At 39.0% G+C, this 22,917-nt stretch overlaps 1 protein-coding gene across 2 annotated transcripts in view; it reads left to right on the top strand.

Annotated features, from left to right (window-relative positions):
* The first annotated feature begins 1,842 nt into the window (after positions 1-1,842).
* The window catches only part of LOC117422320 (HEAT repeat-containing protein 5A-like), a 32,752-nt gene continuing 11,677 nt past the window's right edge, over positions 1,843-22,917 (top strand). The window contains exons 1-22 of one of the 2 annotated variants that reach the window (XM_034905584.2): positions 1,843-2,046; positions 4,521-4,731; positions 5,352-5,563; positions 6,696-6,804; positions 7,903-8,052; positions 8,776-8,947; positions 9,668-9,825; positions 10,616-10,865; positions 11,636-11,791; positions 13,054-13,304; positions 13,502-13,613; positions 14,047-14,199; positions 15,028-15,127; positions 15,930-16,039; positions 17,120-17,283; positions 17,370-17,545; positions 17,659-17,764; positions 17,938-18,128; positions 18,694-18,853; positions 19,536-19,725; positions 20,039-20,208; positions 20,843-20,869. In XM_034905584.2, the coding sequence (XP_034761475.2) occupies positions 4,606-4,731; positions 5,352-5,563; positions 6,696-6,804; positions 7,903-8,052; positions 8,776-8,947; positions 9,668-9,825; positions 10,616-10,865; positions 11,636-11,791; positions 13,054-13,304; positions 13,502-13,613; positions 14,047-14,199; positions 15,028-15,127; positions 15,930-16,039; positions 17,120-17,283; positions 17,370-17,545; positions 17,659-17,764; positions 17,938-18,128; positions 18,694-18,853; positions 19,536-19,725; positions 20,039-20,208; positions 20,843-20,869 (3,243 nt within the window). In that variant the 5' untranslated portion in view covers positions 1,843-2,046; positions 4,521-4,605. The remainder of the gene's footprint in view (positions 2,047-4,520; positions 4,732-5,351; positions 5,564-6,695; positions 6,805-7,902; positions 8,053-8,775; positions 8,948-9,667; positions 9,826-10,615; positions 10,866-11,635; positions 11,792-13,053; positions 13,305-13,501; positions 13,614-14,046; positions 14,200-15,027; positions 15,128-15,929; positions 16,040-17,119; positions 17,284-17,369; positions 17,546-17,658; positions 17,765-17,937; positions 18,129-18,693; positions 18,854-19,535; positions 19,726-20,038; positions 20,209-20,842; positions 20,870-22,917) is intronic. The other variant, XM_034905585.2, reaches the window with a different exon arrangement.

The raw sequence follows: 22,917 nt of genomic DNA, 5'->3' as shown, positions 1-22,917 counted from the left end.
ACATCTTTGCATCAAGAAATGTGATTTTTCTCAGTACATTTTGCATCATCCACAAGAATAATGTTGTTACATAATGACTATGGTTACATGTAATATAAAATTAATAATTACCATGCATTCCTGAAAGAAATATACACCTAAAATTAAAGAAAATAGAATCCTTTTGCATCATGATGTCCTGCTGTAAATGTGTTGCTGATAATGTTTGCTGTTTCCTTTCAGAAATTGGAATTGATATATTATTGCTTGTTAAATTTAGAATCTCATTTGGCAACCAGGGCCAGTTTATAAAGGGGGTGACATTTTTCTGTTTTACAGTATTTGCACATTCCTGTTTTTGTGTGTGTTTATAAACCCCCAAAATTGTCCCATGCACTAAATAAATGCCAATAATATGTGTCCATATTAAAAGGCCAATATTTAAAAAATCGATGTAGAAAGGATCCTTTATAATCCAGTACTGCTGGGGCGAACAGGCAAGCGCATTCACATTGCCAGTTTCAACCCGCGACGAAAAATTAAATGTGATTGCAACAGGGTTATGCTCGCCTCTGGTTGAAAACGTGCATGGCAGTAGCCACAAAACAAACGTTGAGGGGCAAGGGTCACGCATCAGCGCGCCCTGGGATGAAAATATGTAGCGTGAAACGATCGTGTCTAACCCGAATCTCACCCCGTAGATTGTAGAGCAAGGCAAATTTGAATGCAGGCAGGGCTGAACTCGGGTGAGTCACCCCAGGGCCACCCCGTGTCGACTCGACCCGGGGTTGGATGGTGTAGTGTGAAAGTGGCTTAAGTTGTGAGAAAAGAACAAACAAAGCAGATCTCACTTCCAGAGCTCGGCAACTCTACGAAATCAACCCACCCTGACCTTAAGCAACCCCAGCCCTAAAACCTAACCCTAACCAAATACCTAACCCTAAACCTAACCATTAAAAATCATCTGATGCCCTCTGGACACTTTGATGTAGATATTCCTTTGTACTGCTATCAGAGACGCCGATTCGAGATGTACCATCAAAGTTGGTATGTGGGAAATCGGACACTGATTTTTGTGTTCCTAGTGCCTATTCAATGGAAAGACTAATTTGATTTGCACACCGAAAATAAATTGCTTCATTTTTGCCCAGTCACCGGTCGGGTGCCATAAGCATTTTCATAACAAATCGGTAAAGATTCTTAAGTTAATTCTTAAGTCAAGGTTCTGAAAAGTATCTGAACGGTGTTCTGGCTCGAATACACCAGTGTTCATAGGGAAAGTATTAATAGATGTAAGAAATCGTATTGTATTATAGGCCTTGATACTGCTACAGCCAAGGGAGTTTGCTTTAAATTCAGTTTTGGTAAGTGGCATTAAACCAAAGTGTCTTTAGAAGCTATAGCAGGGAGATAATTTAAGACAGTCATCAGAAGCTGAAGTTAATTGGTGAAATATTCTTTATTGTTATTAAAGTCAATGTTATTTGTGTTTTAAGGTGATTGCTGTTGTTATTTCCAAGTTTGACTCGTGGCCCTTTGTACGCTCATAAAACCTTCAAACTCTTAAGGAGTATGGCTATTGGTTGAATGAACAGATATCACTGCTGACAAGTCCACTTTTCTCACCTTTAGTCAGAAACACCGTAGAAAAAGAATATAACAAGAAGAAGAATGTTTCCCACATTTGTTTTTTTTTAATTATATTAGTTCGTTTCATTATATTACACCATAGTAATTGAACAGTATTGGCGACCTAGCCTACAGTAAAATGGTACAGGATCCCTAGGTCGTTACTTAACTGCCCGCCGATATATGGTTGTTTTCAACTGCTGTATTTTTAAGCTCTATGATCGATTCCCTCTCCCTGATTCCATTGATGTGCTCGTTGATTCTGAGTTCGACTGCCTTCTCCCGACTCGCAGTATTTCACACTGCTGTCTGAGTTCAGGCAGCTGCTGCGGTGTCTCAGCGCGTCTTTTTCAAAGCATTCCTTTGCTGTAACTACATCGGACACCCCTGGCTTTTGGAACTAGGAAATAAGAAGATTTCCGAATTCACGATCAACAGGTAAAGACGGAAAACTTTTTTTTGTAATTGGTGCGATTCTTGTAATTGGCTGGCATGCTTTCTGGAGAAGGGGTGTATGCAGTGTCCCTCCTCTCTCTTGTCCAGGCCGGGGTTGTATGCCACCCTTACACGGGGCTGACTTCTTTTACATTTATATATTTTTTGTATTTTCCGATGGTGATTTACAAATACATATTCTCGTTAAAAAATATATGTATTTTACTATTTATATATGTTTTTGTATAATAATGCATATGAATGATTTCGAATGAATAATTGACTCTCTAAAGTCTGATAACACAAATCCCACTGGTTAATTATTTGTGCTACATATTTACTTATAAATAAATAAACACCTAAATAATTATGTTCACCTTTATACCATCAGAAGTTTTGCATCTTTGAAATACTGAAAGATAACTCGTTTCCTGTTTGAACCAATACATTTATAAAATGAATAATAACGACGAGAACAAGTAGTGCGTTTCAGGCTGGTTTATCAGATTTTAAGGATTTGTTTGTTTGGATGTTAACATCTGGAAATACAGCGGTGGTTTCTGTCAATGTAAATATTCTAGAAAGCGTGTTATAAATAATGCAACACTGTTTCTAATTGAAGCACATTTTCATTAGTTAAAATAGACTTGAGTGAAGAATACGATTGTCCAAGACTGGCAATTGTTGATTCAGATTATTTTGTTCCATAGACAAAAACTACCTAGTCAGTGCATTAGCAGGGAGTGATAGTGTAGCGATCCGCCCCAGAGACAAGCAGAAGACTGTGATTCATTGCCATAATGTATAATTTCTGGTCTGAGGACCCGAGACTCTCAAGAATGGTGTGTTTTATTTTGCGAGTAACCACTCTCTGTACCTTGACCTTGTCTGCCAAAAAAGGGCTTTTAAATCGCGGACAGTATAATTTATTGGAGTCTTGATCTATCTTGCTTGTTTGACCTGTTTACACACGGTATGTAATTGAAATAGGTGAAATGCAGCCTCCCCCCCAGACATTCATCAACACCCATTGGCAGAATACATAAATACATTGTAATAAAAGGTTCCATGCAAGTACAACTGAAGGATGTAAATTTGCTTGGCAGTTGCTGATGTGCAATGATTAACTGTGCTTAAATTAGCAATATGATGTGTAGGATTGCTAATGAGCTGAATTGGTTGCACAAGCACCTTACAGGCTACTTGTAGTATTTGTATGTGCATCTGATGTACCCCCATCAGCACATGGAGTTATATGTAAAGCATCCAGTTTTGACGCACCCACGCCATCCTTTACCTTACTACACACAAATTGACCTCATACTGAGATTTGACATGCAGCCTTCAAGTTGAGATGTTTTGGTCGTTTTGTGAAATCATAGCTGCGTCAGAGTGTGAGCTGTGCTTATCAATGTCCCTGTACTGCTTTCCTCCGTAGATGTTTTTGAAAGGGTAACTTCCGAGTTTAGAGATGGATTGAAAAATTAATTTTGCTACCAGTCAGTCATGGGCATGGAGAGAGACTGTACAGATAAGCAATATTGCTGTAAAAATTGTTACTGGCAAAAGGTTTCAATCAGGACAAATCACAAAACAAAACCTGACTAAAAATAAACAGCACTGAAATTCATATGAATTCATTCATTAATCTGCAAAGCTTATCTCCGTATGAAATTGAGCTAAGGTATAAGCTGTGATTTCTCTTATGATAGTCTCTCTTAATGGCATTGGTGCATCAGTTAAACATAAAGCTGTATGTGTCAGAGAAGGATACTGTAATGGCTGCAAATGGACGTGTGGAGTAAAAATGGCTTTTAAGTGCTGTACACAATTCACCCAGCACTATTTACCAGGAAATCAATTTATTTATGCCTCTATGTGTCAAAGTTTGAGAAAGCTCTGCTAATTAGTTACAGTGCCATTCTACCAGTAGTTGGAGCAGTGCTGTTCTGAAACTGAGCTAGTGTACAAAGGTTACATTGGCACTAATCTCTCACGGTGGGGGAGGGGGGTCACCTGTGAAAGAGTCTCTCTCCAGGGAGCTGTGGTAATGTATCCAGCAGTTGCAGCTGTGCACCTGCTATGCACAGGACTCATGAATTATTCAGCCAGGCATTCACACTGTGTTACACACCGTCTTGTCTACAGTATGGCTCAGCTTACATTGTAATATTGATACTATCTAGTGTGTCTAGTGTTTTCAGTGGTCCTCTGCGACCTTCAGAAACAGATTTTGAGATATTGAAACTCTTGCAAAGCTAGAATGGCAAGAAATAGTTCTGTGTTGGAGGTGTATTATTTGTGGTCAGTAATCATTTTATTTCCATCCCAAATGTCAGAGTTCTTGAAAACATTAGCTGGAAGAAACAATTCCACATATGGTGTTTCTTCATCTCCACATTTCATTTACTGATCAGTTTTTCTGAGTTTAAAAGAAAACCAAGCATTGCATTTTTTTAAGCTTTTTTTTGTTACAGATGCTGAAATGCTGTTGCATTAGCAGTAAGAAGCCCTGGTTTTTCTGTTGGCTGGGTGTTAAGCTGTTGTCACAGAGAGGGAGGAATGGAGTTGGCCCATGGCCTGTTGCTAAATGAAGAAGTCTGCAGTCAACTCAGCGAGCATCAGAAGGCAGAGTTTGTATTCGAATGGCTGAGATTCCTAAAGAAACTTTTAATTGCTGCTGACAGGGTAAGTAGGACTACTCTAATGTGGGCAAGGTTTGCATGATTGGAGCTGGGCATGTCTCATCAATTAGGCAGCTTCTCTTCTGCAAGTCATCGTAGTCTCATCTGAACTCTCCTGGTTCATTTTTAAGTGTTCTCTGAGTGCCTGAGTACTGAGCCTAGGTTAAAGCAAAGTGTTGTGTCTGCTCTTGCGTTTTACTGGTCCATACAACGGCGTTAGCGAGGATCCTACCACATACTAGATGTACCTGACACATTTACAGTCTCAGTTTCATGGGCTTCCTCTAGGATTTTGTATTGAATACAAGGAACGTACAAATCCTGCATTGGATCTGCCAGAACATACTGCTAGACTTTAACAAGTAAGGAATTGATATTAGTGGCCAATGAGCCAGATTATTTAGAGAAGGATGGCAGCAGTGCCTGAACTCTTAAAATGGGCTCCTCTCCTGGCACTATGGGTATTACAGTAAGTTGACATTAAGCTTTGGTACTCTCTATGCACAATGTCACCAAATTCTGTCTAGTGTAGTTTTGTAACATCCAGGCTTAATCCTTAGTGTCAATGTATTAACTGTGTGTTTTTTTTTTTAAAATCTTTGTGCTTTGGTCATGTGTCTACAGGCTGATTTGAAGGAGAAACAGAAGAAACTTGTGGAACAATTGACAGCTCTGCTGAACAGCTCTCCAGGGCCTCCCACCCGCAGGCTCATTGCCAAGAACCTTGGAGTGCTCTACAGCGTAGGGGACACGTTCTCTGTGTACCAAACTGTGGATAAATGCAATGAAATCATTCGCAGCAAGGATGATTCCCCCAGCTATCTACCCACCAAACTGTGAGTCCAATATAGGTGCTGCTAGAAACCTGTGTTCATTAAAATGGGTGATAATCTGAAAAATCTACTGGGCTGCTCCGAATTTACACAAACAGTACCCCTATTCAAAGCATGATGGGTCATTTCATGGAGCTTACCCTACATATGTATTTTTTTATATTGCATTACAATATACCATAACAGCAAAAATGAAACCCACGATTGCTTGGGGAACCGTACAATATGAAATGCTTTAAACATGTGTAGGTGAGCGATTATCCGTTTTGCTGAATGTTGTAACAGAACAGTTCTGTCTGGAAACTGTACCTTTTGCCACCTGAAATGTGGAAATGTTTTCGGTTCTAATGTTGGAATGCAGCAGAAAAGCTATTCAGATCAACTTCCATTATTATTACTTTAATTGCATGTGAACTGGAGCTGAATTCTGTCTTACAGGCTGCACTTTTAAATTATATATATATATATATATATACAATCACAATAGATTAACATTCCCAGTAAAAGAGATATAATGAACATCTGTATATATTTTACACTTTTTTGAGCTACAGCTTGAGAAAGATCCTAGTAACCTCAGCTGCAGAAATGGAAGCTTTGTCTTTGCAACCACTTGTCTGTTTTTCATAAACAGTCCTCTGCATTTGTTTTGCTATGCTATTCTACATGCAGCTCAATGTTGGTGACCTACTTTCATGATACTGACATCTGTAAAGTGTTGATTTTATATGTTAAATGTATTTGAGATTGACCAACCAAATATACATAGTAGTGCACTGAATCTGTTTCTAGTTCAGTTATCAATGGAGAGAAACTAACTAGACATTGATTGTGAACTGTAATTATTTTACATATTAAAAATAAACCACCACAAAATATCCTTATTACTCGAGGCAGCAGGGATGTAGCGGGGGAAATATGCAATAAAATGTATTGAAAGCAGTAACATTTTTCTATTAAAGTTGACACTGCTAAGAAAAACGTAAACATCAGCTTTTTTAATGTACTTATTTAGTATTTTCTTTAGGAGCACATTTTTTTCCTTTTTTTTTTTCTAAAGATTTTTTTATTATTTTGCAGTCATATAAATGTCAGTAGACTGACAGGTTGATTAAACTTTATACTGTAATTTCAGTGCTGCAGTTGCATGCTTGGGTGCCTTGTATGAGCAACTGGGCAGGTTGCTGGGGAATACCTTCACTGACACCGTAGGGAACTTGCTGAAAGCAATGAAGAGTGCAGAGGTAAGGAAGAGAGAATCAATCACGGAGTACAAAATTATAGGAAACATTACTATGGAGCTGTGCGAGCTACTGAGCCAAGGCTGCTGATTGTGGGTGTGAGCATCCAGATTACCCAGCGACTCGCTGCTTGACCTTGAACTATGCATTACACCACCCAGCTGTAGAACTGGGTAAGGCTAGGGACTTCATAGAAATGACACATTGCATGCATCTATTTTGTAATCATATATGATTGTATATCTAATCATATATAGAGAGAGATGAATGCATAGTGGTTTATTGGATCAGTGTATGTGTCCTTTTACTTTCTAGTCTTGAAATACTTGATTTACACTAGGATAAATAATTATAACCCCACGTGTAGCAGTCCAGTATATAGCCACTGAAAAGACACTGCAGCACTAGAGCAGAAGTGACAGAGGCAGAAATAGGGAAGCATCAAACAATATAAGTAAGGTTTCCAGGGGAGCAGTCCAAAGATAAATTGATGATTGATGCTTGGTGTGTTGGTGGTGGTTGTATATTTTGGGGCTATTTGTTGTATTGACTTGAAACAACGACAAATTAAGAATTTGTGTATAACTTTAACCTCCTATACAATATAGCTATCACAATTGCTCCAAAATGTCTGACTGGATTTCTTTTACATTCGTATAAATGTGTGCCGATTTAGTTTGTAGAGAATCTGATCCAAGGTAACTTATAGGTGGCCATTTTTAGCAGGTGTGTTCATAATTTTGTACCTGAGATTTTGTATTCTCTCCAGCATTGAGTAGAATTGAATGGGTTGGTCAAATGCCAATAATACAGCTCTCACTATTTGTGAATATTGTAACCATGAGTGTCCAAAGATGAATCCAAATATGTATTTTTCCAACCAAACAAATCTAGTGAATAACAGAAATCAGAATTAAGCGGTCACCTGTCCTGTACAACTGATTGACAAAGGCAACTTGAATAAGACCCTCAAAAACTTCAGATTTAATTGTTAAACATGACAATCTATAAATCTATGTCCTGGTACATGTCTGATGTTTAGATCTCTAGAATTTAGCAATAAGCTTCCATTTTCCTGAATCCTTCTGTCTTCTCTGCTAGTCGCAGGGCCGTTATGAGATTATGTTGAGCTTGGAGAAGATTCTTCGTGGTCAAGGAGTGAGTGCTGTACCGTGTCACAGAGATATCTACAAAGCTGCTCGTTCCTGTCTGACTGATCGGTCCATGGCAGTTAGATGTGCTGCTGCTAAGGTATGCCATGCCATGGCATAACATGCCACATCGCCATAGACTGAAAGGAAATCGTTTCTGTGCTGAAAACTCAATTGGTCTACTATCTGTACTTGTGTACAGCATACTGTGTTGTGTACAATACATACACGTAAGTGAATGCCACTAAAACAGATGCATGTATCTGCTAAAGACGAGGTTACCAATACAAGTGATGGGCAGCTTGAATTAGCTACCAGTATGGAAAGATTTGACCTATGAAATCAGGTGCTGCAACAATTCCGAAATTCATTGAGAGTTTCAGTCTGAGACCCAGCAAAAATCAAAGAATAATGAAAATGCCTTCCCCTGGGTTTAGATGAAAATGCAGACTGCGGAGTAATATGAGAGCCAGTTTTGCTTGCAGTAGCTGAACAAGGGGTTGTCTTCTGCAGCACTTATTTTAATAAGCACTGTGCCGATTTCTGCTGATACTGTAGGGCTTGAAGATTTGTTTGTTAAATAAAAAATATGCTGCTTTTCTAATGATTTATATACATTACACTGCAGTGTTTGATATTTAAACTGGTCCTGTTAAAGCTTCAAACTGACTTTCCCATATAATATTTGAGCATGTCTTATTTATTTATTATTTTTCACTGTAGCATGATCCAAAGGGTAAAGGTAGCATAAATGGTTTTGTAAGTATCTGTAATTTCCTTACCACCTTAGACTCCCCTATTTAATACACATTTTCCCCCACAGTGTCTCTTTGAACTTCAAAACGAGGCTGTTTTCATGTGGAGCTCTGAGCTGGAGAATGTATCTACACTGTGCTTTAAGGCCTTTGAGGGCTCTAATTATGATGTGCGGGTGGCAGTTTCAAAGCTTTTAGGCACAATTCTTGCTACAGCTGTAGTGCCCAAGCAAGCTCCAGGTAAGAGAAAGAAAAAAGAGCTTTGTTTATGCTCTTAAAGTAGTATTTTTGATAACTAATGGCTTCTGTTAATGTATTGAAGTTAAAATATCATGAGTATAGTAAAATTACATACTTTTACATTTTTTTAAAAAACATTTAAAAAAAAATTACATACCTGTTATAACTGTGAGACGATAACACTACTTAAGAGTCCTGACCCTTTCACTGAGAACAATTTTAATTCACTGTGTTTTTGGACGGACAGAGAATTGGGACTTAGGAATTGGTCCATGGTCTCTCTTTTCTTATCTCAGGTCAATAAATGAACATTGAAAAATGAGCAGCTATCTGAACAAGATGTAATTGCAAAGCTGTGCCCTCGTGGCTAATGGGAATTAAAGTGTGATTAGTACTACAGAATGCTATTCAGATAGGTGACACAGCTTTTAGCTTTTTAGGCAGTAGGCAATAGGCCACTGTACTTGAGAAATGGCAGACTCCCATTTGTCTCAAATTCAGAATTATATTTATGGTAATTGTATTTTACTTTGAATGTATGGAAATACAGTTTATTGCGTCTATTGGGGCTTATTGGTACTACCAATAAAAAGAAAATGCTGTATCTCTTTGTTTCTGTTGTCGTTGTCGTCGTTGTCATTAGTACTGTGATTTTAATGTGCGGGTGTGATATCAGCCACTTCACTGCATTCCCCTCTCCCATGATCTTCCCCCGTCCAGGCCCAAGGCAAAGTTTTCGTAAGAGCTCCCTGGAGGATGTCATGGACCTCCTGGCCACAGGTTTCCTCCGCGGGGGTTCTGGGTTCCTGCGAGCCAGCGGAGATATGCTGAAGGGGACCAGCTCAGTCAGCAGGGACGTCAGAATCGGTGTAACTCAGGTTGGTTCCTGAGCTTTTGTGGTGCCGAAGGACTGCCATTTGTTTATGAACTCGCCTGCAGAGCAGATGCTTTCAGAGCAAGTGCAGGCATCCATGAGGAAGATATTTTTAGAATGTGTCGGCATTCAGTCTTCAGTCTTAACCCATAACTTGCTGGGTGGTTTGTACAAAGTGCCAGTCTTTTTTTTTTTTTTGTCTTGATTTTGTCAACATGTTCCACATCTACAGTGTGTTTGTTTACTGCACTGTGCCTTGAATATTTCAGTAGGCATACAAAAGGACTGATTTGAGCATCTAAGCGCACATTGTACTGTATAACTGTTTCTTTAGAAAAATAAAGGGTTCTCTTGGTTGTAGCTGTAACCTACACACTGCAGTCTGCTTGCAATTAAGCCTTTTTACTGTATGTAGCTGTTCTGAAAAGTCGTGTAACACCAGAAAGCATTTTCTGACCATTTTTTTTTTAAAGCTACTAGGGGCTAAATTCAATTAAATGTAATCTGGGGGGGAAAAGGCATTTTTGGAAAAAGCACATTAAAACGCCATTAACAAAATTGAAATGGATTTACATGCTTTCTGTTAATTTTAATGGATTTGTATTTTATTAAACACCATTTTTCCAAGCTAAATGTTAATAAAAATTGGGCCCTTTGGCAAATGTGATATTTGCAAGCCAAGAAATTTTCACCAAGTTACTAACTCAAACTTAATGTGATGTTGTTAGTTGGACTACAAACATGTTGCATATTTAATTGTTTTGAGGGTTTGACTGTATTTCAACTCCTTGTAGTCCTGTGTTGTGTTCATCTCAACACTCGGGGGCCAGTGGCTGGAAAGGAATTTCTCTACCTTACTCGAGCACATCCTGGAGCTGGTTTCCCATCCCAAAGCAACGCAGACCCAGATGGATGCTATCTGCTGTCGACGCTGTATCTCATTTATCCTGCGAGCCACTGTGGGGGCCCTGCTCGGAGAGAAAGCACAAATCACAGCTGCCAAAGAGATTTGCCAGGCAGTAGGAAAACAAAAGAAAGCTGTAGGTACGGGAAAGAGGCTATTTTGGTTTTGATTGATCATCATTGTGTCGGCATGAATGCCAGAGCCTGAGAAACAGGAATGCATTCTGGGCTAAGGCCCTTTCCTTCAACACTTGGACGCAGGTTGAAATCTAACACAAGGCAGTGTTTTCAAAATCTTTAGTAATATCCCAGAAATTCTGTTTGAAGCTGAAAGGAATATAAATTACACGCTACACGAATTTCACAGACCTTGGTGAGCGCTAAACTAAAATACCCATCTTAGGCAAGGTAGTCCAAGATTTAAGGCAGCAGTGTGGAGAAGTGGTTAGGGCTCTGGACTCTTGACCGGAGGGTCGTGGGTTCAATCCCTGGTGGGGACACTGCTGCTGTACCCTTGAGCAAGGTACTTTACCTAGATTGCTCCAGTAAAAACCCAGCTGTATAAATGGGTAATTGTATGTAAAAATAATGTGATATCTTGTAACAATTGTAAGTCGCCCTGGATAAGGGCGTCTGCTAAGAAATAAATAATAATAATAATTTACACTCAAATATATACATTTTGAAACCTTTTAATAATGCAGTTGTTTGTGATGGTTATCCAAATGGATGCAGTGATTAAAACATTTCAGTAGTTTCCCTTGTGATCAATACATACCTGTTATTTTATTACCTTAGGTGCAGCAATCCTTTGTAATCTTTCTCTCTGTTAACTAAGGCATCTGAAGGACAGATTTTCCCTAGTAACATTTTGAGTGATCATTCCATTATCTTGTCTTTTTAAATGGTAGATGCAGCCATGAGCGACAGCAACATAGAGACAAGAGTGGGAACGACGGATGTATCTGCAAGCCAGCATGTGCTTGTGTGTGCGCTGCAGGAGCTGGGCAGCCTCATCCTGGGTCTGGGCACCACTGCTGCACCTCTTCTGCAGGATACTAACACAGGTATGTTGTGTATGTAAGTTGAAGACACACGCCAGTACATGGGGTCACCAGACCAGATGGGGTCTCCAATGATAGCAGGTGTTACATCAAAACTTATTTATGAATAAGGACGTGTGAATAAAAATATAAAAACAATCGTGATTATGTTGAGATCTTTCAGGAACGCGTGTAACGCAGCAGACAGCAATGGTAAGTCAAATGTTTTGTTGCAAACTCTACAGCCTGTTCAGAAAAACTCACAAGACAATACTAGAGGTTCAAAACTCCACAGTATCAACCTTCAGTAAACAATCAAACTATTAATAGTTTCAAATAAATAACAGGCATTGCTGTTACCAGATACATTCAGATTTTGTGTTTTGCAAAAGGGATCTGTATTACATTGGAACTGAAACCTTTTCAAAAGGAGGAATACTTGATTTTTAGCATGACATTAACTTCTGGTCACGTATTTTAAGTTATATAACTGCCTTTTTCTAACTTTTTGGTCTTTTGTTTAGACGTTATAAACTAACTTGAATGTCTGTCTTCGTGCAGCGATGCCCTGTAATATTGATTTGATTAATTATTTATAGAGCTGATGTTTTGGCTTTATTGCTTAGTTGTGAGAGTTCTGTGCTGTGCTTATAGTGGGCTGTGCATTGGCAGGTAGGCTCTGCTTCAGTAGCTGGGTGGTGGCCAGTAACTGGCTTCCATTTATCATTTTGGGTTCTGGGAACTCTAGTCAATACTCGGCACTGCACTGCTTCAGCAGGAGTTTTAATATCAATCTCTTGACGTTTTCTACAGTTGATGTCTATTAATTCCGCTACAGACAGTGTGGCTACATCGCATATACACTGCATCTACGTAGTGACATTTGACATTGGTTCACTTTACCCAAAGCAGTTCAGACCTATACTTAAACATATATTGATAGTTACAGTAATAAGCACATATTACTTGGGGATTTCAAAAGCTCTGTGGGTATTCATTTTTGTGAAATGGTACAGTTAAGGTTTTTTATTCCCGTGGCGACCAGGATATACTGAAATCACCCGTCTCTATTTAAGTATGTTATACAAGAGTTTAATATACATCACTGATGTCTCTCATGTCTCAATCTGGAGGTACACGTCTGTCCCCTTGTGCATTTGGCACCCTTACATTTCCACATGTACCTACTGTGGCTGTAGATAATAGTGTTTTACTGTTTGATCATACCGATGGCTCTCGTATTGTATTTACAGCAGTGGTTACAAACGTTTGTTTTTCTCTTGTAGGTGTCCTGGACACGGTAATCTCTGTGCTACTCCACCCCAGTGCCTCAGCCCGACTGTCAGCAGCTTGGTGTTTGCGCTGCCTTGCCGTGGCCTTGCCCTCCCACGTCTCTGTGCTGCTGGATCGCTGCTTGGAGAGGCTTGGCGCTCTCAAGTCCTGTCCTGAAGCAGTGTCAGGTTACAGCGCGGCCATTGCAGCTCTGCTGGGAGCGGTGCAGCAGTGTCCCCTGGGAATACCACACGGGAAGGGCAAGGTAATGGGTCTTTGATGCTCTGCTCAATAGTTTTACAGGAGGGGGGATTGTTGATAATAGACTTCTAGTGACATATGTTAATCTGTTTTCCAATTACTTATTTATGACCCCCTTGTCCTCTTAAACATGTCCTCCGAAGAAGTAACTGCTGTTTACATTAATTGATATTTATTCGTGACGTTAATATTTTTTTTTAGATGGTGATTAGGCTGGCGGAGGACCTGCTTCGATCCGCAGCTCAAAACAGCCGCATTTCAGTTCATCGGGTACAAGCTGGTTGGCTTTTGTTGTCTGCACTGATGACATTAGGTAGGTCAATAAATGTTATACATAAACTAGATGTTCTTGCCTCTTGGTATGTGGTAAGTTATTTCATACATATGTAATTTTATGTACTGTAAGTTATGGACTATATACAAGTTGTCTCATTTGAATACTTAATTACTGTGCCCATTATGTTGCTACCCAGACAGTAAAAGACTAATTTTTACTATCAAATAGTAATCCATTTAATAATAATAATAATAATAATAATAATAATAATAATAATAATAATAACCGATTTTCCGTAAACAGGGTCTAGGATCCTTCCACTCTTTCAAAATAAAAAATGTGGTGCATCATATGTAAATAGTTTTTTTATTAAATTCTGGAATTACTGTGCAGTTTTTGGCCAAAGTGTAATACAGTTAGCATATTTTTATTGGGAGTTTATGGTTCATGTGTCCTTTGGGATTTGCAGGCCCTGCGGTTGTTCATCATCATCTTCCGAGAATGCTGCTGCTGTGGAAGTGTGCCTTTCCCCAATCCCCGAAGGACCTGGACACGGAGAGGAGCCGGGGAGATTCCTTTACATGGCTGGTGACTTTGGAAGGCCGTGCTGGAGCACTGTGTGGTAAGCAAAGTAGCTTAATGAGGTGGAATAGTGTAAAGTATGCTCTTGTTATACCACCATGTTCCAAGCTGCATAAAAATGCTGATATGACCAGCCCGGCACACACATTCCAATAAAAAAACAAATGTTACATCTGCTCATAGAGTATGGCAATGTAATACTATTTTAATTTAGTGAACATTGTTTTCCAATAAAACGAGAGCTTGTATGTACAGTACAGTACAATTCCCCGTGTAATTGGCAAGAGGTGGCAATTGCTGGTAAAGCGAGTCTGTCAGGATAAGTGTGTTTTCATACATTTTTAACCATGTCTTGACAACCTCTTATGCAGTTGTGTTTGTGCTAGGTATGGGAATTGCGATAACCAGTTGGGCAGTTATCAGAATCTAGGTCAGGTTGAAATTAGTTATTTTATTCAGCATATCACTTTAGCAGATACATTTCCTAACATATTGTGTCTCCCTCCCAGAATCTACAGTTCTGTGAAAATAACATTTTATTGAGTGTACATAGGCACATAATAAACATTTAACTATCTAAAAATAGAATAGCTGGCTTTATACCAATCATGACATGAACATGACTACAATGTTAAATTACAGCAATCTGAGCCTCTAAACGTCGATGTAGAAATTTGACAAACAGCAGAACCTTTAAATAATTCAGTTTTGTAGAAATTAATATTCAGCTGATGGGTATGTTATCGCTCATGGGCTGAGAGAAAAGGAGATTCCATTAATCCTGCCTCTCCAGTACAGTCAGTCCCCACAGGGGAGAGCCTGCAAAGTGTTGTTCAAATGTTGTTGTTGTTTCTCATGTTTTCCCCAGCAATGAAAAGCTTTGTTTCACACTGTGGAGATCTTCTTACTGATGATGTCATCCAGAGACTTCTGCCACCACTTTCTTGTGCTGTAGCTTTATTAACACAGTAAGTTCACAGCATATGTGTTTAGGCATTGTATTTACAACTGCTGTGTCTGTTTGATGGTGTTTGATTCGCTTCCAGAGGGTTACAACTCTAACAGTTGACCCTGTGGGAAATGTTTGACCACCCCTGCTTACTTCCAGTTGTTGTTGTTTAACTGAGCAAGCCTCAGTATTTTGTTGCCATTAGGGAGGGATGACTATTCTTTGTGTTTTTTATGCATGTCAAGTAGATAGAAAATCATTTAACTTCCATTTCTGGCTTGAGGGTTGAAATTGGCCAAAGCACACACTTTTTAATTTTATTAAAACCATTTTAAAATGATTTTTTTTTTAAAGCCTGCTTTCTCACAATTTACTGGATAAAAGCTCAAACTGTGTTGAATGCAAGAGGGTTTAATTCTTGAAACAGAAGCCTGAGTCATTTTAAGAAGCACTGCCAATTTCTTTTGAAAGCCTTTGTCTACTGGTGCCCTTGAAACCTGTTAAACAAATCGTGGGTTTCCGGCACAAAGTATTTTAAAAAGCTGCATTACTGAGTCTGGAACAGTGACTAAATCCACTACAGTGCTCTGTTTATCTCTCTCCTATGTTGTATAGATCAGAATATCCACTGGGGATGAGAATGTTGGGGTTTTCTAGCTGTCAAACCTACCCTGAATAGAAACTTTGGGGAAAATCACAAAATGCTCCGTCGTACTTTTTCTAGCTGGCGCCAAGACTTTAATTAATAGATTAACTCTAATTGCTGTGTTAATACAAATGTGTGCTTTAGCATGTAATGAGCACATTATATGTTTTCTTAGGTTGCCTTCGCTGATCAAAGCATATGGGAATCCCATGAAAATTATAGCTATGCTCTTTAGGCAAAGACTTTATGAGATCCTTGCTTTGCTGCCCCCTAAGACCTATGAGGGTAAGTACATAAATCAAGCACATTGCACAGCTTGTCAGTAATGTATAGATATTACACAGTTCACTTTGGAGAATCGTTATTTGGAAATGTGGATGACGTTCTATCAATACATTCCTGTAACGGGTCGATTTTGAGTGAATTTAATACAGCCACTGTTTAGATCAATAAAATAGGGGCACTTTTCTTGCTGAAGTTATTTATTTAGATAAACAACCGCAGTGTTTATATATACAGTCATTTGGATCCATTGAATAGATCCTGTTCATTGCTAAATTTAGAATGCCTGAATGATGAATGGAAATACATTTAAATCTTAATTTTCTTTTGAACCGAAATAGCTTGCTTTTTTGTATTGTATACATTCATACTGTATTCTTGAGTTTGATCCGCTGTATCCTGGAAATGATGAAACACGTTGGAGAAGAATTAGGCTGATATATTAATGAGTCTGCAGATTTCCAGAAGCAAAGGCATTGCCTGTATAACCTGCCAAAAACCAGCTTGCTAATCTACCAATCTGATGCTGCTTTTCACTTTTGGCAGCTGCCTCCATTATATTGACACTGACTGCATCATTGATGTTTATCGATCTGGAAGGCAGTACTAAGCGTACATTATGTATTGAACGGACAGCTGTTCATTAATTATAACTGCCTACAGATTAGACAGTCTGCCTCAGGACTGTCTTTTGGCCACGTTCCTGGAGCACTTCTTCAGTTAAGATGACGTTTGCACGTTTAAAGGTGGATATTGTGGAAGTAAAAAATGGAATATTGTGGCTGTACATTTTGGGAGAACATAGCCCAGTACAACTTTTGCATTTTGAAACTGGGTAGCTAAGTTCATTTTTGTATTGCTTTTGGTCTGGTGGTTTATGCATAAAATACAATAAAAACATGCATCCCATTTCTCCATACAGTATACATTTTCCTTAGTGCTCATTATTCCAATTATTAATTTACTTCAATAAAACCATTCCACAAGAGTGATCATTTCTCTTACACTTTAGCCATGGTACTGCTTTGCTTTTGTTGGTAGTAAAAAAAAAAAAAAATATTCCTTGTTTGTCAATACTTGCAGGAGGTTTCAACCAAATCCTCAAACAGCTGGTCACTGATTTGACTAGCCCTGAAAACCTGGTTTCTGCTGCATCGTTCCTGCTTCCGGCTCTCTGCCACCCAGATGATGTTCTCTTACTGGGGCCAGCACTACAGGAAACTGACCACAGGTTCATTGAGGAGCAGGTGTGCTTTCTTTAGTTTGCATTATTCCTATTTTTTAAGTACTCTTGTGTGCGGATTTGTAACGGTATGCTTTGTAATTCTACCAGCTGCAGCAGGGTGGCAGTACAGGGGGAGGAAGCCTCGAATACGACCCCTTTGCTATCTGTGAGAAGGTATCGGAGGTGGATATTGTGCCTACGCCGCTGTCCCCAGCTCCGTCAGTCATCATAGCAGCAGTTGGTCTCTTTGGAGTTGTGTTCCCCCACATTTCAGCACAACAGAGGTAACTGGCTGCTGTAGTTTATGGAAATATAACCATATTAGGTATGTCTGCCAGTAGTGTATGTCACTAACTGTTGTGTGTTGGTTTTTCTTTTTTTTTTTTTTTTTTTTTAGGGCCCAAATCCTGGAGCAGTGCTCAGAATCTATCAAACAAGTCAAAGGGTCTCGGCAGCAGACTGTCCAGATCCATGTGGTATCTGCATTCTGCAGTGCTTTAAAAGTAAGGCTTTTGATTATTGCTCAAAACTAAATGTAGAATGGGATGTTGTACTTTTATAACTGATCTTAAAAAGAACAAATGAAACTCTCACTTTTAACTGTACACACAAGTATAACATTGTTTAAGCCTTAAACTGTTCTGAACTTTCTAAACAGTAAAGTTTGTTTGTCCAGTGTCTGGGTAACAGTCGTGTGAGTTTGGGCCCGGAGGAGGTGAGGAAGCCTGCCTTGGCACTGGTTATGGGAGCCTTGGAAAGTGCCAACCCTCTGTTGAGATGTGCTGCAGCAGAGGCTTTGTCTCGACTGGCACAAGTTGCAAATGATGGGGCCTTTACTGTCGGAATAGCACAAATCAGCTTTGATAAGTAAGTAGAAATTGAAGACTTATATTTGTGCATATTAATATTTCAGAAATGGAAATAAGAGAATTCTAGGTTATACTCCCAAGTTTGTTTAGCTCCAGTGTATAGGTAACAAGCTTGTGTGTGTGTCTTATTAGACTCCTAGTACAACCAGGAATGGATCACTGCTATGCTGCGGGAGTCTTATTTCCATCCCTGTATTTAGAAAGATTGTTGTCTAAACTACATCTTCTGAGGTCACAACTCCTTTTCCTTCTAATCCTTGTCATGTTATGCTATACTCCTTAAGCAAATGCATTGTACAGTTTACATATGCCAGATTTATTTTCAGAATTATATCTTTGCCGAACATTCTCTTTGTTATACTGCAGTCAGCAGTAATCCTTCCTAGACCTGTATACAGGTCTGTTGTGTTGAAAGTTGAGCAGAGACACAAGGTGGTCAAATGCTCAGATTCAGCTGACGTATTTTAAACAGCTACACCTGCCTTTACCCTTATCAAATTCTAACCTTCACAAGCTCTTTGAAGATCCACTTTTAATGTAATCTCTTTTCCACTGTTCTTCAGGTTAAAGTCAGCCAGGGATGTGGTATCACGGACGGGACATTCCCTGGTTCTGGGATCTCTGTACCGCTATTTGGGTGGAATTGGCTCAAGTCAGCACCTCAGCGCTTGTGTTGGAATCTTAAGTGCCCTTTCTCAGGACAACACCTCACCAGAAGTTCAGGTAGGGCCTTCAATAATAACATTTGGGACTTTACTCAGTGTTATTATTATTATTATTTGTTTATTTAGCAGATGCCTTTATCCAAGCGACTTACAGAGACTAGGGTGTGTGAACAATGCATCAGCTGCAGAGTCACTTACAATTACGTCTCACCCGAAAGACGGAGCACAAGGAGGTTAAGTGACTTGCTCAGGGTCACACAATGAGTCAGTGGCTGAGGTGGGATTTGAACCGGGGACCTCCTGGTTACAAGCCCTTTTCTTTAACCACTAGACCACACAGCCTCCTGTGTGGTCCAGTGCCATCTGAAAGGCTGTTGTAAAATACAGTGGCTGAGGTGGGATTTGAACCGGGGACCTCCTGGTTACAAGCCCTTTTCTTTAACCATTAGACCACACAGCCTCCTGTGTGGTCCAGTGAAAGGCTGTTGTAAAATATATTAAGTAGTGGAATAGTGAAAGTTGTTTTTTTGTTTTAAATGATACAAAATTACAGTATAAAGGATTCAAAATTCAATTGGCTTACATTTATTGGAGTCGGGGAGGGGGTCTCCAATAACAGATCATTACTGAACTAGTCTAATTGCACTTTCTGTAACATCTAAATTAAGATTTAAAATTAAATTTGAAGCATTTTGTCCCTTGAGTCAGTTTGATCTCTGATGTGTTTCCTTGTTTTATAGATGTGGGCGTTGCATTCCCTGTCACTGGTGATAGACTCTGGAGGACCATTATACCATGTCCATGTGGAGTCCTCCTTTTCACTGGTTCTGATGCTGCTACTGACTGTGCCTCCTGCTTATGTGGAAGTTCATCAGAGCCTTGGTCGCTGTTTAAATGCACTTATTACAACCCTTGGTCCTGAGCTGCAAGGTACTCCATTTACACAAAGGTGTCTTGGCGCCTTATTTTAATGCATGCACTGTAAATTACGACTTGCATTATAAAGAAGCATGGTAATTTTTTTTTTTTGGATTACAAAAATAATAATAATTCCATTTATTATATTGTATTACATGTATTGCATTTGTCATGCACTTCATTCATTATATATGTCTCAAGCTGTCATTTTAAAACATGATACTGTAGTTTAATTTATTCTCAAAGCTGTGTCGAGCGATTGGTTTATTCTGTCACGCTGACCTGATGAAAAGCTATGGCAGTGAATGTGTCTCCCTCCTGCCAGGGAGCGGCTACTCTGTCTCTTCCCTGAGGACCTCGTGTCTGGTTGGCTGTGCGGTGATGCAGGATAACCCTGACTGTTTGGTCCAGGCTCAGGCCATCTCCTGCCTGCAGCAGCTTCACATGTTTGCACCGCGGCACGTCAACCTGACCAGCCTTGTCCCCAGCCTCTGTGTAAGTCACACACAACCATACGAGTCAGAAAGCATGTAGAGAATGTGTGTGGGTATATGTGTCTTATATAAGATATTGGGCTACACCTAAATATCATCTACTTATCCATTTCTGAATTGTATCACCTAGTTGCCCACAAAAAAAAAAATATATATATTATCTCCTAGTCTGACAATATTAGTTTTTCCTGGAGAAGTTTGAGTAAATTCCCTTAAAATTAAATTGCTGGTAATTCCAGACCAGTACTAGTGCGATCTTTTTATACTTTAGTAAAACCTGTACCATTTCTTTGTAATGTTTTGTTATGTGGTTTTTTTGTGTTTTTTGTTTTTCATGCATTTTAACTTATAAAAGTATTGCGTCAACTCCCTGAGATGATTCTTCTTTATCAAGTGGCCGAATGTTTGTGAAGTGGCCTCTGATTTTTCACCTACAAAGGTCAAGTAGACACATGTCTTGAGGGCCACATTCCACGCCTAGGTCTAGATTTAGTCACCATCTCTGATGTCCTGGGTATTCCAATTTTCATAGTTCATTAAATAAAAAGAACTATAAAATAAATATACTGTAAATGACAATGTTTCTGTTCCCGCAGTGGGGTTATAACTGCTATGTAATCTGCTCTCTTATACAGGAAATCTTGTTGGATAATTCTGTGTTGGTAGGTCCCTATCCCTAGCAGGTTTGCTGTGTCACATTTCCCTTGCATCCACTGTTATGTTTTTCTATGCATCTATTCATTCATTATCTTTAATAACTAACCTGATCCATAGAAAAGGGAGCATGACCAGGCATTGCTGTTTCTTTGTACCTCAATCTGGGGTAGTGTTAAGGCTGTGCTTCATATTTCTATTGGAAACTGATACTGCAGGATCACTGGAACTTTTCTAATGTTGTTCTATTGAGGATACTTCACAAATGAGACACTACGCGGTACCCCGGGGTAGCATTGTACATCGTTCTCTAGTTCATTTTACATCATGATGATACTCCTCACGGCTCCCACGTATCCAGTAAACAACAGGTTTGTACGCAGGTCACTTTTGAGAGTTGAGCCCAACACATAAAAAACAAAACAAATAATAAAGAAAAGTTAGGTAAAGATACACCGGTTTGGCAGCATAACTAGGATTAAGACTATTATCTTCACTGTCAGTGACGCATCATTTTTATTTATATTTAAACATGTTTGTTAGATGTTCCCATGATAATAACCTACTGTATTGTGCCATCAGTCCCTTTTAACCAGCTCGCACACACTCAAACTAATAGCAGCAGTTTCTCAATAGAACTCCTTGCAGCTGGTCTCAATGATACTGCTGTGTATCTAATATAGAATGTTCTTTGGCTACCCATCCTATTTCATTTGTAAGAGAAAACAAAGTCCATGTCAGGGAAATAGTCTAATATTATTTCTTCAGTTTGAAGCAATGTACTAAAGAAAAGAAAAAAACCTTAACACTGTCCCAGCCTCAGATATACCCCTTCTCACCTTTTTTTTTTTTTTTTTTGTGGCTGGAACAGGACATGTTTTATGCTTTTCTCATTGCATACTGCAGGTTTTAACAGACAAATGGCCAGTGCGGCAAAAGCCTGCAACAATAATGCTACTGGTTGTGATTTCTGTTTGTTTGTGTGTGTGTGGGCTTTTTTTCTAGTTTTAACAATTGTCTTTCCAACATGGATGACAAATATTTGCTGTGTGTGTGTGATTTATTTTTGTGTTTTTGCATCTTTTTAAAATGTAATCTTGTGTTCTGGTGTAATGACAGGTAATGGCGTTTATCGTTGTAATCTGAGCATGTTTGTGGGCTGAAGGAGTGAAAGCCGAATGGGGGAAAAATCCTTGTGTCCTTGTCATCCACTGTATGCAGCATTCTGTTATAAACTGTGCATCCTCATTCTCATTGCTCAGTTTATCTTATTATCAATATATATCAGTATATATATCAGGGCTTTTTTTCTAGTTTTAACAATTGTCTTTCCAACATGGATGACAAATATTTGCTGTGTGTGTGTGATTTATTTTTGTGTTTTTGCATCTTTTTAAAATGTAATCTTGTGTTCTGGTGTAATGACAGGTAATGGCGTTTATCGTTGTAATCTGAGCATGTTTGTGGGCTGAAGGAGTGAAAGCCGAATGGGGGAAAAATCCTTGTGTCCTTGTCATCCACTGTATGCAGCATTCTGTTATAAACTGTGCATCCTCATTCTCATTGCTCAGTTTCTTTGCACAACATGCTCATTTGCTTCTCGGGGTGAGACAGGAAAGGCTGAAGCAGTAACTCTGAAATAAAATCATATTTATATAACTTTACAAGTTCTGTACCTTTAGACATCTGAGCCATGTGAAACTGAGATCAGGAGACTATTCTATGCCAAGAGGCACAGCTAAACTTTAAGCAGGGGGAGGAGCTAGCTAACTATAACACCAGTGTGATAAGCCACTGTACTGTATTACAGCTCTTTTTCCAGTAATAATTCCATTGCATTTTCATAAGTAAAGCTTGTGATGCATTATCACCAGGGATCCTAGTTTTCCTCAATAAAAAATAAATAAATAAATCTGCGTTATTCCGCAATTAAAAGGCTAAAATTGACACAGGAAATATTTATTGGTACACTGTTAAATTCTAAGGAAGTTACAAGTTCACCAGTGCCATCAATCAATAATCTAAACTTTACAAATAGTATTTGTCTGTATGGCTA

Source organism: Acipenser ruthenus, chromosome 15, assembly GCF_902713425.1.
Source record: "Acipenser ruthenus chromosome 15, fAciRut3.2 maternal haplotype, whole genome shotgun sequence".
Classification (NCBI taxonomy): domain Eukaryota; kingdom Metazoa; phylum Chordata; class Actinopteri; order Acipenseriformes; family Acipenseridae; genus Acipenser; species Acipenser ruthenus.
The sequence above is the reverse complement of the archived record's forward strand: the minus strand, read 5'-3'. Positions and strand labels throughout refer to the sequence as shown.